The following is a 17,048-nucleotide window of genomic DNA, read 5'->3' as shown; positions in this document are numbered from 1 at the left end:
ATTTTTCAAATTTTGGGTTTCTGGCTGGGGGGGGAATTTATTTTTTTTAATTTCTTGGAAAAATAATAAGCATTTTCAACCCTCTCATCTCAAAAGACACAGATTCTCCCCAAAGAAAAATCTCAATTACAGTGAGGAGAGAAAGTTCCTTGTCAAGAACGGAAGCCCAGTCTGGCCAAAAGGACGCGCCAGCTATTTCTGTTCCCTGTTGCAGCAAGAGTCCTCCAGTTACAGTAACAAGGCAAATCACGGTTTTGCAGGTGAGCTCGACAGGGGCAGACCACGGCGGGTCCGGTCTTCGCTCCCGTTGTGCCAGCCCGGTCTGGGTTTTCTAACCTAGGTTTAAAGAGCAGCCGCCTTAACCCTTGCTGAGCAGCAATGCCAGCGTTCCAGATGTGGCTTGGGAGAGGGCTCCTGCACCACCCCGGCCTTCTGGGGAGGACGACGACTAAGGCTGCAGCGAGGGAGGGTGGAGGTTGGCAGTGGGGACGGGGCTATGGCCAAGGTGCAGCTGAACTAAGATCCTTTATAAAAAACTCTGGCTGTGATCTGAGGACAGGGCCCAATTCCCTCAGCAACACTGGAAGGATTCAGTGAGTGGCAGATTTGGAGCCGGGCAGCAGGGAAATACTTCATGGGCAGCGTAGCCTCGTGGGAGCGATACAAAGAGCAGGGTCAAACACTGCAGACTGACCTACTGTCTCCCCCGCCCCCAAAACACCTGACAGTGGGGGCTTAGCCGAGATTCACCCCCATTTGCTCTTCGAATTTCTCTCTCCTCGCTGGTGCAGGCAGAAGGCCCCAGGGGAAGGAGCAGTATTTTAACTCTGGTAGTTACGCAGGCTGAAACAGGCTTCCCCTACCAGGTGTGCTCAGTTTTAACCCTGTCCACACGGGCAAGCAGCAGCCCAATTCCAACACTGCAGGGGCCGCACAAACAGTTCCTGTAGCCTGGGGGGGAGCCTAGAGCCTGCACAGGACGGGCCTGCAGCCCTATGGGCACGTCCCGGAGTTGCCATTGGGCAGCACCGTCCTCTGCAGAAAGTCCCTGGAGCGTCGTGTTTGCGGGGATCAGATGTTCTGGGTGCCCAACGCAAGGGGCTGGGCAGGAAGAAATCATCCCGCCCTGTTGCCAAATCTGTGATTGACTCCGGAATCAAATCCTGGGCAGCGCCACAGAATGAGACCGTCCTGGAGACCAAGCGCCCGACTTTCAGAGGGGCTGAGCACTCCCTAGACCACTGGGGGAGAGGGGTGAAGCAGCGATGGCGGCTGAAGCACAAGGCCAGGGCAGGTGTCAGAGCAGAGGAAAGCCAGAAGCTTAAGCCAACGCCCACAGTGAGGACGATGTGCCAAGATATCCAATCCCACCCACCAACCCCCCTCCTTCCTTCAGAGGGGACACCCTAGACTGACTACAGGGTAGCAAAAATGGTTTACCCCAAGCACCAGGTCCACAGAATTAGAGAAGTGAAAAGAACAAGGAAGGAGGAGAAAGAGAAGAGAAAGGAGCTGCTGAAACAGCCCTGCACCTGCTCTGCTAGCCCGTCCTCGCAGGAAGCTGAACCATAAACCATGTAGTGATCCAACAAGCCGAGCCACCCTGCTACCTCAAACTCAGAGACAGATGCCTCATCCGCCCACCCAAGGAGACAGATTCACACCCAGCAACACGTGGCTCTATGGCGCTGCCTTGGGGCAGGGGGCCAGACTGCATTAATCAGCAGGTTTAACACCTCCTTCCCTGCTGCAGGCATTAGCCCAGGCAGAGCCCACAGGAGCAGAGCCAGCCCAGGCTGTAGGCAGAGCTGGTCATCAAACACATTTCAGACCTGCTTTTTGTGTGTGTTTGTTTGAGGGGGGTGGGGTGGGGGGGGACATGGTGACAATTTCCCACATTTTATTGGAGGTGGGTGGGTGGGTTGGGTGGGGGGTGTCAAATTTGAAGCATTTGGAGCCGTTCTCGTTCCAGCCCAGCTCAGCCCCATCAGCTCTGGGTCAGCTCTGCTCCGCGGAACCAGGGCCTGCCGATACGGCCCACGCTCAGCACGTCACTTCATTCGTCCTCCCAGAGTGCAATGGGGCACCTCGCCCGCCAAGGGCTCTAGCGTCTGCACTGAGGGGTCCAGGTCCTGGCACAGCAGAGCAAACAGCCAAGTGACCCTAGAAAGCCAGCACGTCCTCGAAGGGAAAGTAAAGCTGCTGCGGTCCCTTTCAAGGGGTGGGAGACTGTTTCTTTGCTGCCCAGCACCGCAGGATGCCACGAAGGTCTTGCTAGGAGGGGGAAAACCTGTGCGCTTTCCTCTCTGTGAGCAGTATGGAAAAGGAGCAGCGTCCCTTTGCCTCCACAGGCTAAATCCACACGCACAGGAAGTGGTTCTGTCCAGCCGGGGCCCGCGGGGAAGCTGCAGAAAGAAGACCTGACTGCCGAGAAAGTCGCTTCTGAGGGTGCTTTGGAGATAAGCCAGCAGCTGGTTTTGACACAGGTTAAACGGGGAAGGTGGGGGGGGAATAACCCTGCTGCAGCTGCCTGTGGCTCTTTCAAGTTGTCAGTTCCAAATACAACGTGACAGGAGCTGCCTCCCCGCAGAGACGCTCTGTCTAGATGGGCTGGAGAATCCCCGCTTCTTACCGCCGGGCGCTGCTTTCTGTGAGGGAGTCTCTCATGCCCATGCTCCAGCTCCCTCTGTTCTCTACCCAGAACCTAGGCTGAGGTTTATTGGCTGGCCACGGCCAATGCCACGCCGGGCTGCTCCACAGCCTCCAGCCCGGCTGCCTTTTCATTTGCGCCACACTCAGTTCTTTGTTCTCTTTGCCTTGTTTCCTTGGTGTCTTTGTTCTGCCTGTTCTCGGTCCCGCTCTCCATCTTTGTTCTGTCTCCTCTCTTTGTTCGGCATGTCTCTCCCCGCTCCTCCCATGGAAGTGGCTCTGACGGTGGGTGATTTGCTCAGGTGCGTGGGAAAGAGGTGTCCCCCTCTCAGCCCTGGCTTCTCCTGTACATGGTATGTCGCTTCCTCACTTACCAATACCCCAGCTTCTCCTTTTCCCCCGGCTCCATTCTCTCCCTCTATTGGCAGCTCTTTCTGCCAATCATGGCCACATGTTCTGCTTTAGCAGCGAAGCTCCAGAAGGCAGCTGTGCTCTTTGCCTCTTCACTTCTCACTCTCGCCTCCCACGAAGGAGCCCAAGTCTCCAGGGACCCCTGCGAATGAAAAGCAACTTGCAGAGACACCCCCCTCCCCGCCCCCCAAACGTGGGTCCTTGTTACTGAGGCTGGGAGAAACCAGAGAACCGCTGGTGTAAGCTGCCGTATCTTGCTTTGTCGTTTAACCTCCTTTTCCCAAATGAGACGTGGCCAAAGCAGAGATGACGAATTCAGCACGTGCGTTTTTACACTGGAAGGTACAAGCCAGGCAAGGATCAAACATCCCCCCATGGCTACATTCGCATTTAGTGGCTTTCAGAGCCGAATCTGAGAATTTCTTTTTTTTCATATCCAGTCTCTTTTAATACAATTTTAATATTCTGGTTGATCCTAAAGATGCAACATCAACTATAGAAACAGCAGCAGAAAAGCATGGGGTACAAGACTTTTTTTTTTTTTTATACAAAAATTTTTTTTTGTTGCTTACAAAACATATGCAAAAGAAGCTAAAAAAACCAAAAGGCATTGCTATTTTGTTCTACCTAAAAAATCTCATAACTAATGTTCTTTTTTTAAAAAAAAAGAAATATTAAGCTTAGGCACAATTTTGCTGCTGGCTGCTTGAGACCAAGCCAAGAGAACACGATGCTCCCCCTGTTAACTGAGTGATATGTATTGACGGGTCCATACTTTATACTTAAGGCAATTTTTTGTTTTGTTTTTGACCAAGTGTTTGTTTCTTTTTAACGCCCCTTAAAGCATGCCAGGCTCCTTTCTCGTGTGTCAGTATTAGCAGTACTAAAGTTTATGGTTCAAGAAGGTTGCAGGTCACACCGAGGGTTTGCTTCCTACCCATCTCTGTATCCGGGGAACAAAAAGATCTACAAATAAAGAGAAACAAAAGAAAAAAAAAAGAAAGAAAAAAGAGGAAAACCCAAGTGAGAATAATATTTTTTATTGGACCAACTTCTCACTGAGCTTGTCTCTCTAATATCCTGGGACCAACACAGCTATAACTGCTCTGCAAATAGCACTTTATAGAACAAGTAGGCACCCAAGCTGTCCTGTGCCACTGGCGTTTATCCCCGCGTCCAGCACAGCACTCGAGTGACAGCCGCGAGTGGAACTGCTAATTGTAACTAGGTAACGACAGTGCTTCCTGTCCACACCAGCGCTCTGATGTTACAGCCAAGAACCACCATTAAGATCTGTCTGTGGCTGGGTGAGCATCTTTCGTGTGATTACAGCCAGGCACACGCCTGCGTCCTTTGCTGAAGACCAGGGCTCTATACATCGTAAAGCTGCCTTTACAACACCTGATGCGAGTGTGTGCGGAGGGACGAACGATGTTGTTAAGTGGGCCCAGACTCTCAAAGGGAGATGAGGTTTTATACACGTACCTCTACCATTTAAAGGGCTATGGGGCCGGGCCAGAAACGGTTACAGCCTCAGTTAAATGGAATCAGAATTTCCGTTTGGTCTTTCCCCCGGGGACTTGCGTCCTGAGTAGTGGCATAAGGCACCTTCTGGGGGGGAGCTGAGGAGCACTCGGGGTGATGAGCAGCACTGCTCCAGCTCCTCTTAATAGCTGATAAATGACAGCAGCACTGGGCCATCAGCTGCCGGGCTCGTGCTGTGGTCTCCAGGGCCTATACTGCCTGCGGCCTCAGAAGGGAGGGGACTAGTGCTACATGGCTTTACTGCAGCATCAGTGCTAGCTCATTGCACGAAACTTGGAGTTTGCACTGAGGGTAGGAAACCGTTTTATTTTTAAATCCCCCATCACAGTGAGCAGATTTTAAACATGGCCTGATTCACATGCAGGAGGCTACAGGGACTACACATTTCTGTAAGCAGGGGGTGGGGGTGGGGATTATATTTTCAAAGGGAGGGACTGAGTAAAGACAGTCTGAAAATACTGTGTCTTGCTCATCACAGGAGCTGTGCTGCTCCTTACAGGGCACGGGTTCTTGGAGCACACACGGCTTTAGCAAGCCTTCAGGTTCCTGACTCAGGGAGAGTCAGGTTGTATGGGGATGCTCTTCGTGCACATAAATAGCACTCGGATAGTACATTGTCCTTAGGGGTGTCATGGAGGGATGGAGACAGAGAATGACCTAGTCAGTAACTGAAGGAATTAAATGTTTCCGTGTGTGTGTCATTTACAAAGACAAACGAAAGGAGATCTCTAACTTCACTGCAGTATTCTCCTGCAGCAGGTGATGGACACAGTGAAAGGGCTAGCTCTTAGGGGCCAGAATCATGCATTTTAGTTTGCTCCATTGGTTGCTGTGAATTTCAGTGAGTGACAAAAAGCCAAGCTGTTAAAGAATGGCATGCGCTGAGCCTGGCATAGATTTCAAAGAGAGACACATACACAGCCGAGTGCTGGGATCTGACGGGCAGAGGAGGATACCTTCACATGTGTCCAACGGGGTTGTGACCATCTCCTAGACCAGGGTGTGAAGCTGAAAGTGTCATCTGGGGATCTCCTACTACTCCGGACACTTTCTCCTCTTCCCGACGCTTCAAGCAGGCTGCTTTAGGGTTCAGATTGCGCTCTATGCCAAAAAGAGCAAGGGGGAAGGGTGGGGAAAAAACCTCAATTCGTGCCACAGCATCAAGGAGCAACAGCACCCGAAAGAAAAAGCCCAGAGTCCCAAGACAGAAGCAGTGGAACGCACAAGGACGTAACCCCAGTGCAAGCCCTTCTGCTCCACGTAACAGCAGCAACCACCTCACTGGACCCCCTACCAGAGCAAAACTACTTTCCCCTGAAGGAATATGGGGCCAATTTAATGCCTATTGATTTAAAAAGAGAGACTGTCATTGTTGGTGGGTTGAAGACATTTAAGACTGAGTTTTCCTAAGCCTCCACGTGGACTCCAGATGCCTCATTTCCATATACTGCGTGTTCAGATCCCATAGATGAGGCCTTGGAAATCTCAGCCTAAGTTCTTTCCACTGCAGCTCCCCACTGGAATGGCAAACATTCAACCTTCCAACAAAAGCTTGTTATAAATACAGATCCAGAGACAGGCACACACAAACGGATGAGAAGAGAAAAGGTCCCAAAATGCACCTGTCACTTGTTACCATACCTCGTACTTGCTGCTCCAAGCCCAGAATGACCTGCACCGCTTGCTGTAGGATGATCAGTTTGGTCTGTGCTTTGTCCGTTTTTAAGTGCATCTGACACATGCGTCCCAGCTCTTTAAAGGCCTCGTTAATGTCCCGTACACGCACCCTTTCCCTGGCGTTATTGGCCATTCTCCTCTCCCGGTCCCTCAGATCTTTGTCCTCCAGTGACAGGGCCTCGTCTGTACTGCTGGGTTCACAGCACCACAGGGATTAGTTAGGGAGGGTGTAACCGACGGGGGCTGGTCAGTTGCTGTGCTGCTAGTGCCACTAGTGTCCACTGCAAAAAGCTCAGTCAACCTCACATTGCAGAAGCCAATTGACAACGGAGAAAGGAACTTCCCCAATTTTCAAGGAAACCCTGGCTTTTGGGTTCCTTCTCTCTGAGAGCCAAGCTCAGGTGCTGCCAGCACCGGGTCAACCTCTCTGCACAGGTCCAGTGGGCCAGCTCGGGGGCTGATAGGTGGAAAGGGAGGGCAGGCGGCTGGGAGGAGCAATACTTTACATTGCTGTAGTGCCTGCAGATTAGCGTGCTCACCCTGAGCACCTCATCTGATCAAGTCAGAAAATGGGGACTTCCTCGCATGGAAAAATGTTGACTTTTGTGGGAAAATTTTCAGTTGAAAACCAGAAGTTTTTGGTTTTCAGCTTAAAAACAACATTTTGCTTTTCAGTTTTCCGGAAAAAACCCTCATTTTTCAGTGGATAGGCACCTACATGAAAAGTTTAGTCTAGCTGAAAGCTCCATCTTCCATCAAAAGCAGTTCTGATGGAAAATTTTTAACCAGGTATCACAGCCCCGACAGGTCGGCTGGTCTGACACCCATCTTACAGGTGGGGAAATAGAGGCACACAGAAGGAATTACCTTGCCATGGTCTCACAGCTGGTCAGGGGCAGAGGCAGGAACCGAACCCAGAGCTTATGGCTCCCAGCCCTGTGCTCTAACCACTGAATCAGGCAGACAGCTTGAAAATTTGAGAATTTAAGTCAGTATTGCCTGAGTTATTCAGCATCTCAAAAACCACCAGGAAGGCAGCTTGCTGGTTGGGGGCTATGAATGAGTTAAAGAGGCAGCATCTACCCGGCTGCTGCCTCAACTCCACGAGGGTGGTAGAGCTGGACTTGCAGAAAGCCCCCCCTAATCCAGCTAGCCTCCACGCTTCACCTAGGACGCTGCAGGCGGGGGTCTGTTTTGAAGAGTGTAAATGAGACTTGAGAGGTTCCAGAAAAATGGGCTGTGGGGGCAGACTTACAAAACTGGAGGACCTGCCAATCCAAACCCTGAACCAGACGCAGGCCTAGGAGAGTTAGGCACCCAAATCCCACTGGAATTCAGTGGGATACGGGAGCTGAACTCCCCGGTACCCCAGCCTAGGAACAGCGACTCTCACAAACTGTTAACGTGGCCTAAACTAGGGCTGGAGATAGGAACGACTGATGACTTTAAAACCGTGGTCAGCAGCTCATGGAGTCCTCGCCCCTTGCAAGCCGAGCGAGGAGGCTGCGTGTGGCATCTCATTGTTTTTGCTACTCTGGCAGTATCATGCTAGAGCAAGAAACCAACAGGTCTTGGCTTGGGGAGTGGCCTGCAACGCAGAGACATGCTGGCAGCACCTGAAGAGCTTGGCTTAATCTGCAGCGCCTTTCCCCTCCGCCTCCCCCCTTTGATGCAGGGACGATCTTCTCCCCCAGAGCAAAATTCTCACAGGAAAGAACAACTGCCTGAAGACTGTCCTGGGCCGGGCCTCAAATTGGAGTCTGGCTTCCGCCTTCAGCCCCAGAGGAGCCGGATGGGCTTAGACCACCAGCCACGAGAGGGTAGCAGATGCTATGGGGCCGCGAGGTACCTGCCGCCAGTGCCAGCCCTGCTCGGAGAGCATCCGGCAATGCTGGGGAGCAGGAACACAAGCTGGTTTGCTGACTGGAGCCCCGCGTACGGTGGTGCAAGGTGACTGAACAGAAGGGACCTGTGCCTAGTCCCATTCCTGACTATCCTGGCTCATTCAGACCCTCCATCCCCATGAACCAGGCTTTCGGCATCAGTGTGCCAGGAAATCCACTGCTGGGAGCGTGCCAGGGCCTTGGTGAATCCTTGTCACCTGGAGTCTCAGCCGCCTAAAGACGCCAGCATCTCCCTGACCCCAGGCAGAACCTAGCAAAGGCTCTCACCTTGGCAGAAATCCTAGCTCGCTATCGGACACTGCCCATAGAAACCCTCGCAGTCATACCTATCACCAGTGTCCGGCTCAGTACCCCCCTCCCTGGAAGGGGCTCCTTCTCAGGCAAAGCCTTCTGCATGTTGCCATCAGAGCTGCATCCGTCTGCCATCTCTTGCCCTCTACCCACGAGCGCTCTGCACGTGCTGCTGGATGCCATCAGGTGGGCATGCCCAAGCTGCATTCAGTCTCATACGGGGAACGGAGCACTGGGTACCTTGCCCGCTTCATGGAGCCCACTAAGCGGTGGCCAGGCCAATGCACTGCACAGATCTGCGTTGCCTGGCCGTTTCACAGCACAGCTCTAGCCACAGCGACACCTAAGCTGCCTCTAAACTACTGCTGCGTTCCTTTTCATCGTAATAAAGCAACCTGACTATTGTGAGAGCGGGGCTCGGAGCCACCTGCCATCGCTCAGAACAGAACGGTCTGGGAAGCGTGTGGCAGGGCATTCAGGGGAAAGGGGACGCGGCCCTGAGGACGAAGGCACTGGGGGACCAGCGCCCTAGCTCACTGCATGGGTATTGGCTGGCAGCGTAGCAGGTGGGGGCTTCCATCTCTGAGAAAGGCTTTAAAAAAGGACAAGCGTGAGGAGACCAAAGTGAACACGGTGCCAACTCTCTCTTGCCCGCCCGCCCCGCCCGCCGTCTCCATCAGCAAGCAGCAAGTACAAGGTAGAGAGTGGGACCACCGAGAGGTCACGGCTGGGGACTGTCTGTAGGAGATCGGAAGGAACAGAACAAAACAATAATAAAAGGAAGGGGTGGGGGAGGGAGACAGGAAAAAAATACACGTTATGAAAGGCAAAAAATTACAAACTGAAGAGAGGCACAAGAGGACTCCAAGAGGATCACAGTGCAACAGCAGAGGCCAGCGGGGGGAGAGGAGCCAGGCACAGAGCACGGTGTCATAGGACCAAAGGCTCTGCAGGAAGGAAAGGGGTTAACTGGCCACACGCTTCTGCAGCGACGGCTACTGGGGGTGGAAGTTAATAGGGAGCATGCACGGCGAGTGTTACAGAAAAAGCAGCAAACCCCCCCTTGCTACTCGGAGCAGGAAATAAAACAACAACAACAAAATCCGACAGCTTCCCCCCTCCAGCTGGACTGAATGCACCCCGAGATCCACTTCGCCTGGGAAAGTCACCCCGGGGGAAGCCCCAACAGTTGGCACACGCTGAACTAGACAGGCCGGTAAAGCTCTCCTGCCCTAGCAGGGAGAACAGCTTCAGGATCAAACCGGTGTCTGTCTCACCACTGGAGTCGGGGAAAGAGGGAGGTGCTGCTAACGGCAGAGAGCTCCCGTGGACTGTCAGACACTCGGACGGCATCCGTGGCCGGGTCGTCAGTGGTTAGAATCCAACGGCTCACAGACAGCTCGGAGACACAAGGCGTCCAAGTATGGAGGGCTTGCCTCTCCTCTGAGCTCTCCACCCCCGGGCCAGTTCTGCCTCTCCGCTCACAACTCTGAACACCAGCGCCTCCCACTGGAGTGCCTCCCGCCTGGCACAGCTGCACCGAAGGCTGCCTGCAATTCCTCCCAGCTCTCCCCGGTGCATCAGCAGCTACCTAGCAGGCACAATGATATGAGAGCTGCCTATTACAGCACGAACCGGAGGAGAGCAGACATCCCCACTCCAGGGTTGGGGTGTGTGTGTATTTCCTACAGCTGCTGCGAAGAGGGAGAAAGGACAAGGACGGGCAGAGCACTGCTGCCCTTGGGAAGGAAGCAGCCCCTAGAGACACTGCCGTCTCCTGTTCTTTCATTCTCAGGCATGCCTTTCTTTATGGCCCAGGGGCAGGGAAACCCCTTTCTGCGGTAAGCTAAGGCAGCGCTCTAGAGACGATAGCACTAAGAGATGCACACAGGTTTCCACAAAGGGAAGCGACCCCTGTGCATTCAAACAACATGCAGCACATGCAATGGCTTTAAAAACAAAACCAGAGAGCGTAGCAGGGATGCAAAAGAGAAACAAAATTACATAAATAAATTTAAAAAAAAAAAAAGAGAGACTTCAAAGGGCCTTGGGAACCCAAGGCAGCACCGTGGGAAGAACAGCGCAGCACCACGGCACAGGGTAGACAGACAGACAGCCCCGTGCCGATCAGATACGTAAAATATCACCACTCTGGGAGCCTCACTGACCTCTAACTTGTTGCTCCAGGTTCAGTATGACTGATACGGCCTGGTGTAGGATTAGCAGTTTGGTCTGCGGTTTTTCGCTGTTAAGGTGGAGTTGGCACATGCGTCCGAGCTCTTTAAAGGCCTCGTTGATGTCACGGACCCGCAGACGCTCACGGGCATTATTGGCGACCCTCCTCTCTTTCTCCCTCTCGGCTTTTTGCTCTGGGGGAAGAAGATCGTCCTCCTCATCCTCATCTTGACTAATGGTTTGAAATAAGAATGAGACAGGGACATTCCTCGTGTGCACACTCAGCACTGGTCAACTCACACAACAAAACATACATCTGCAGCATCACGATTATCTTCGCGTTGAAGGGAATCAACAAGCCCGCCCCGCTGCACCACTAAGGAGTGGGAGCATCGCCCCCCAGCACTAGAGTCTTTCCAGCCCTGGTGCACAGCATCCCCGCACTCCCATTTGCCCTCAGACGCAGTTACACAGGAAGGATGCCATTTCGAACCAATGAACAGAACAGAGTAGTGCAATTAACCCCCGGAACTCACTGTCACATGATCTAAGCATGGCCAGAAACAGGAACAGACATTTTACACAGGTAATGTCAGCATGAAGAGAAAGGATTAAAAATATAGCGTTTGGGGAAGGTTTCAGGGCGTGAACCAGCCACTAACTGCCGAAGCAGCTGGAGCCAGCCAGTGTTGGAGACGGGATACCAGGTTAGATGGGCCCCATGTCTGATCCAGTTGGGCTATTCCCACATAACTGGCTGTGAGACAGAGAATCCATAGAGCTCAGACGTGCGTAGTGAAGAGACCACTCAGGTTCCACCACCTCCTGCGGACAAACTAGCCATGGGTCTGTCCGAGGTCAGTCGAGCAGTCAGCAGTTCCCAGCACAGCCCACACTTCGGGAAACAAAACCAAGACTAAACGCCCGAGACCATCCAGGCAGTTGGGCTGCAGCCTGCTTTGATCTCCAGTGCTTGGCCTGTTCCTTGCTCACTAGGAATTCCTACAAAGGTGAGCGGGTGGCGCATTGCTGGGGCTGGAAAAGATGCAGGAGGATGGGCTCTGCACCACCATTCCCCCTCCCAAAGTGTCGTAAAGCCTAAGAGGTGGCCTCAAACTCCTCCCCCAGGGGAAGCAGGGGTAGCTCGGGGGCAGCGCTGGTCTCAGGGCAGGAGCCTAAAGCTTCAGCAGTCTGGGAGGCTTGGCAGGGCCCTGGCACAGCATCCCTGGATCCAGCTAGTGATCATGCTCTTAGCAGGAGGGAGGCCAACGGGACACACGCAGCCTCCCCCCTCCCCTCCTGTCCCAACACCCCCCCGCTCCAGTAACAGAATAAATGGAGAGACCTGTTCAAAGAGCACCTTGTTCTGTTCCGTGACGGCTTCATTTCCTTCTTCTCCTCTTCCGAGTTATCGGCCACTGACGTGTTCTCCTCGTCCTCCTTCTCTTCCCGCTTTATTTCACTGGTCCCCGAGGAGACGCTGGCTCTGCCCAGCCCTGTCAAGCCTGCAATGGAATCAAAGCAGCACATGGCCGTTGGAGCGCGATCCCACCGGGGCAGGATAGGTCAGAGGGAAAGCTCCTTGCTGCAGCTGCGGACGGGCTCCCGACACATCTCGGTCTCCTCTGACACTTAAGAACAGGCTGGATAACCCTAGTATATTTGCACAGCATCTCTCATCCCACAGGATCCTTCATATCCTAGACACCCAGAGCCATGCAAACCAGCCACCTTTGGGGAGAAGGGTAGGCGACCAGTTACTGAGAGGATGCTGGTGTTTGCACCCACCCCAGGATAACACGCTACTGGGCCCACGCAGAGCAGGCAGGGCCTTGTCCCTTATGGTCTCCTCATGAGACCCACGCTCCAAAACCTTGAGAGAACTCCATTAATCAGCCTGGGAAGGAGGGAGGGCTGGGGCTGGCCAGGCTGGGTTTGGACCAATCCTCACAGGCCAAGTTCCCAAGGCTGCATGTTTCTCAACACCTCCATCCACACAGCTTGCCGTAAGCAGCCCGGCCACGTGATTAACGTTAGTCAAGGCACGGACGCCACACAGACTTGTTCCATGCACTGTCAGTGGCGGGTGCAGAACAGAGGGTGGGTGAGTGGGTTCGTTCGCCAAGGCCAGGCTTTATCCCAAACGTCTATGGCTAGGTCTACACCACGCGCTAGCAGTCCGATTCCCCTCTATGCACACTAGCGCCAGCCCTTGGTCACCTACTGCAAGTATAAACTGCCCAGCTGTGGCAGTATGTGCAGCGGAACCGGTGGGTATGCAATCGGCTGGGCCTCTGCCACCACCACCCAGGCTACGGCAGCTACGCTGCTCTTTACACGTGCACTATCTTGGTGAGCAGGGGAAATCACACCCCTCGCTGATACCGTCCATGTACCTAAGATACACTCTGCCGTGTCCCCAGGAGCTTACCTCCCACCCTGCCCCAAATGCCCTCCAGCGTCACAACTCAACCGCAACCACAAACCAGGCAAGGCTCTAAGAACGATTCGCAACTGAGTGCGGGTCCCAGGCTGCATGTGCAGGTTAGAAGCTGTGTTGAAGACCCCCTTGAAAATCGTATCGCGGAAAGTCACTTGGCATTGCCCAGGTGGGAGCTGCAGCGTTCCCTGCCTCCAGGGTGGTGCTGACCCAAAGGCTCACACCCGGCACGCGCTCCCCGCTCTAGCCCATACGCGTGCCGCGCGGCTGGGAACCTCTCTCTCACCCACACGGTTTTCTCCACTGGGCTTGTGCTTTTCATGGAGCCAGGTCTTGGGGTCGTCTTACCCCAGACGGGCCAAGGTCAACCAGCCAGCAAAGAAGTGGGCAAGGCACCACCTTACCACTGTACGTGTCTTGCTGCCTGCTGAGATCGGGGAGCGAGCTGGGCTGCGAGGGAAGTGTAACATGGTTGTGGAGCATGCTGGGGTTGCTGGATAGTCCGTCTTCAGGGTGACTTCCTCCCACCTGCAGCAGAAAAAGCGGAGCAGCCTTTAAGGACCAGCAGGAGACACCAGGCACTGTTCAACCCGAATATCACTGCTTCGAAGCCAGGAGGGCGCTGGGGTCTACACCAACACCTCACCTACGTGTTCCTTTTCTCCAACACCACCCAGCCTGATCCGGGCTGCCACCCTCTCACCCCAAGCCTGGGCGGGAAGAAGGTAGAGGAAGAGCTTAAAGCTACTTCCATGCCAGCTCCTCTCGGGGAACCGACAGTCTCAGTGAGAAGCAGCACGTCCAGCTCATGCTGCAGATAATTCAGACTAGGCCAAATCGTAGGAAGCCTCCCCACCAGCATGAACTACGCTGGTGTCATCCTCCAAAAGGAGCCCCCGGCGCTTGAGACACTAGGTGAGACAAAGCCCCAGGGGACACGCCAGCATGGGCTGGACGTGCCTCAGCAGATCTTTTCCATCTCAAATGTCTGTGATTCAGGCCGATGCGCCTCGAAGGGGCTACCCCACCACCACCAAACCCCCTCAGAGAAGGAGCTTTCGCTGGAGAGCAACTCTCAGCCCTCTCTGAAAGCCTGGATGTGGATCTTGTTATTACTGATATCTCAGCAGTGCTGAGAGCCCCTTTTCACAGACCTGGGGACTGTAAAACCCAGTCCCTGGTCAGAGGAGCTTATAACCCAAAGGTTGCCATGTGCCTTACTTTTAAATGAATAGATCCACGTTCATGGTGTGTACAGAGCACCTGGGAAGCTTGAAACAGCCCCACCTGGGTGTCCTGCCCCGCCTCATGCTCAAGGCTTATTCTAAGGGGAGCTGCTTTACTGGAGATCCCCATGTTCAAGCTTTCACCCCTACCCCAGTAGGGGACAACAACGTGACCTCCACTTTTCATGCTGACCAATATCATCTCATGGACAATCTGGGCTCCCCCAGGCTGACTGCCGGATCCAGCTGTGGTCTGGAGTCCTACATTTAGGGCTTATCTACATGGAGAACGGCATCGGTTCAACTCACAGTACACACTGACACCAACCAGTGCAACCCCTGCGGAAACACTCCTATTTCAGTTTAAGCCGGTGGCTTATTTCAATTTGGTTTTAGTTGATTAGCTTTAATCCTGTTGCCAAACTGAACTACACCAAAGTCAGGGTATCCACACAGTGGTTTGCACTAAACCAGTCCAAGTCTGTGTGCAGATGGGGCCTTGGATTGTAAACTCTCTGGCAGGGACTGTCTCTGGGCTACGTGTCTGTACAGCTCCCAGCACAACCGGGCCCTGGCATCTAGCGCTACCGCAATCACCACCACCAGTGTCTGACTCACCAGACTTGAATGCCTGTTCCCTAGAGGCATAACTGAAGTGGGGAAGGCCTGGCTGAGCCCGCCCACTGAGGCGCTGTGACCAGGGGCCGATCCCAGCAGGCCGTGCATATCTCCGTGGTTGGCTGGCATGGCAGCCGTCTGGCCCACCGCGTGGTTCCTCAGCACATGGATGGCTTCATCCAATCTGTCTTCCATTTTGTTTTGCTTTGAGGGGCGGGGAGGGTGGTGGAGAAAAATGAAGACTCCATTAACATTGAAAAACATTGCCTGCCTGGCATCTGGCCATAGCCTCTGTGCATCAACAGAACCACTAGCTGCAAAAACAGACACAACCACCACAAGGCTACTAGAGAAGGGTTACTACCCCCGTAACGTTCCCTGTGCTCAAACTCTGCCAGCAAGCTGGGGGGCGCCTAAGGGTTATTGCACTGGAAGGGAACTTTAAAGTGGGCGTGATTGGCCTGTGGAACTCCCTGCCACAATACACTGAGGGATTCCAAGAAGGAATTAAGCTGTTATATGGATAAAAGGAACATCTAGAGTTGTATCAGAAAGGATAAAAAACATATAAAGGATGTAAGTCCTCACACACTTTCTGTTAACTACTGGAGGTTGGGGAGAAAAGCTTCCCACCTGGGCTGGGTTATTACACAAGTGTTCGGGGTGTATTTTCTTGCCCTTTTCTCGTAAGCACCCGGTGCTGAGCTGTGTCCAACAGGACACTAGTCTGGACGATGTGGTTTGCCAATGCCTAGGACTATGTTTGCAACTGAAAGCTTTTCTCCAGGGTTAAGCACTTCACTACACAGTGGACCCTCGGGCTAGATCTGATGGATAATCTGGTGGCGCAACACTGCTCAGAAAAACCACCGGTGCCACGGAGGTGGGTTCAGTGGTCCTCCCCTTTGTGCTCCCCTGCCACAGTTCCAACCAGCCAGCAGTAAGTGTGTTATTTCCTGAACCGCTGCTCGCTGCAGGAAAGGGGTGGTGGGAGAGACAAAACCAAGTAGAAATGATCGATGTGATACTTACTAACGTGTGGAGAGTCCCTTCATAGCTAGGAGACAAGGCACCCTGCCCGCCCGCTCGGGGCCACTGGGAAGTGCCTGGAACAAATCGCACATTGGATCATTTCAAATGCAGCCCTCAAATGCGACACTAGATGGGGCTAGACCACCACAAATCGATGAAAGCCCCCCAGATGCCGGCCAACTGTGTAAATATACATGTGTCTGTTGGACCAAAGAGGCAACATGAGGGTTATGGGGCCGGCATCATTTCCGTAGGAAACTCAAGGTTGTGGGGAGAAGTAAGCTAACAAGCTTCACCCCATTGTCAAGTAAAGCATCTAACCTGGGAAAGACAGAACACAGAGAGAGAGAGAGAGAGAGACAGACACACACACACACACACAATAGGTTCTGTCCTTAGTCCCCCATCCCCCCAGTAGTGCTATACTTCGATATCAGTGCTTTAGCCCCTCTTGTAAACCCTCCTTCTCAGAAAGCCAAGTTTTTTGCCTTTGTCAACATCCACTGCAGATTCTTTGCCCGTCCGTGTTTTCATACACAGGCGTTGATGCTGTGGGTATACCTGCACATGCGCCTGCTTCTGGATTAAGATACAGCCGAGGCGCAGCCTCCAGGTACCTGCATCACCCCCAGATGTCACCAGAGCGGCGAGATGGAGGGATCGAACCATTCGCTGCCCTCAGAAAGGTCTGATGCCAGTTCGGCTGTTCATGTGGCACAACAGGCAAACAAGCGCGGTTTTGTGCAGCTCTCCCTCTGTCCGATAGACGGGAGCTCAGAGGCGGCCGACTGCATCTTTACGCTTTGAGATATTTCCGGCAACAGACCCAATAATGACCCTGGTTGGGCTCCCAGTTGCAGGAACTGGGAGCTTCAGTCTTCTGCAGAAGGAGGCACCTGGAGAAGGCTGCCATGATTTTTTTAAATCACAGTATAAAACAGGTTCTGAAAATGGTTCGAACAGCCACATCTTCGTGAACATGGAGCCCCTCCCACTGGCACACGCTTCGTTCACAGAGAACAGGGACCGCTCAAAGGGCACATTGCTGAGAGGCAGGGAAAGAGGATGCACCTTTCACCC

The 17,048-nt window shown here is 53.4% G+C and overlaps 1 protein-coding gene across 14 annotated transcripts in view; it reads right to left on the bottom strand.

The window, feature by feature from the left end:
* Nucleotides 1-1,054: 1,054 nt before the first annotated feature.
* The window catches only part of TCF3 (transcription factor 3), a 117,598-nt gene continuing 101,604 nt past the window's right edge, over nt 1,055-17,048 (bottom strand). For 6 of the 14 annotated variants that reach the window (XM_039515233.1, XM_039515231.1, XM_039515240.1 and 3 more), the window contains 7 exons: nt 15,969-16,042; nt 14,937-15,140; nt 13,497-13,620; nt 11,998-12,157; nt 10,646-10,884; nt 5,562-5,706; nt 1,055-4,026 (listed from right to left, as the gene is read on the bottom strand). In XM_039515233.1, the coding sequence (XP_039371167.1) occupies nt 5,564-5,706; nt 10,646-10,884; nt 11,998-12,157; nt 13,497-13,620; nt 14,937-15,140; nt 15,969-16,042 (944 nt within the window). In that variant the 3' untranslated portion in view covers nt 1,055-4,026; nt 5,562-5,563. Of the gene's footprint in view, nt 4,027-5,561; nt 5,707-6,246; nt 6,474-10,645; nt 10,885-11,997; nt 12,158-13,496; nt 13,621-14,936; nt 15,141-15,968; nt 16,043-17,048 lie in introns of all 14 variants that reach the window. The other 8 variants (XM_039515237.1, XM_039515242.1, XM_039515238.1 and 5 more) reach the window with 5 other exon arrangements.

Source organism: Mauremys reevesii, linkage group 26 (genome assembly GCF_016161935.1).
Source record: "Mauremys reevesii isolate NIE-2019 linkage group 26, ASM1616193v1, whole genome shotgun sequence".
In the NCBI taxonomy this organism is placed as follows: domain Eukaryota; kingdom Metazoa; phylum Chordata; order Testudines; family Geoemydidae; genus Mauremys; species Mauremys reevesii.
This window is presented reverse-complemented; position numbering and strand designations above follow the sequence as displayed.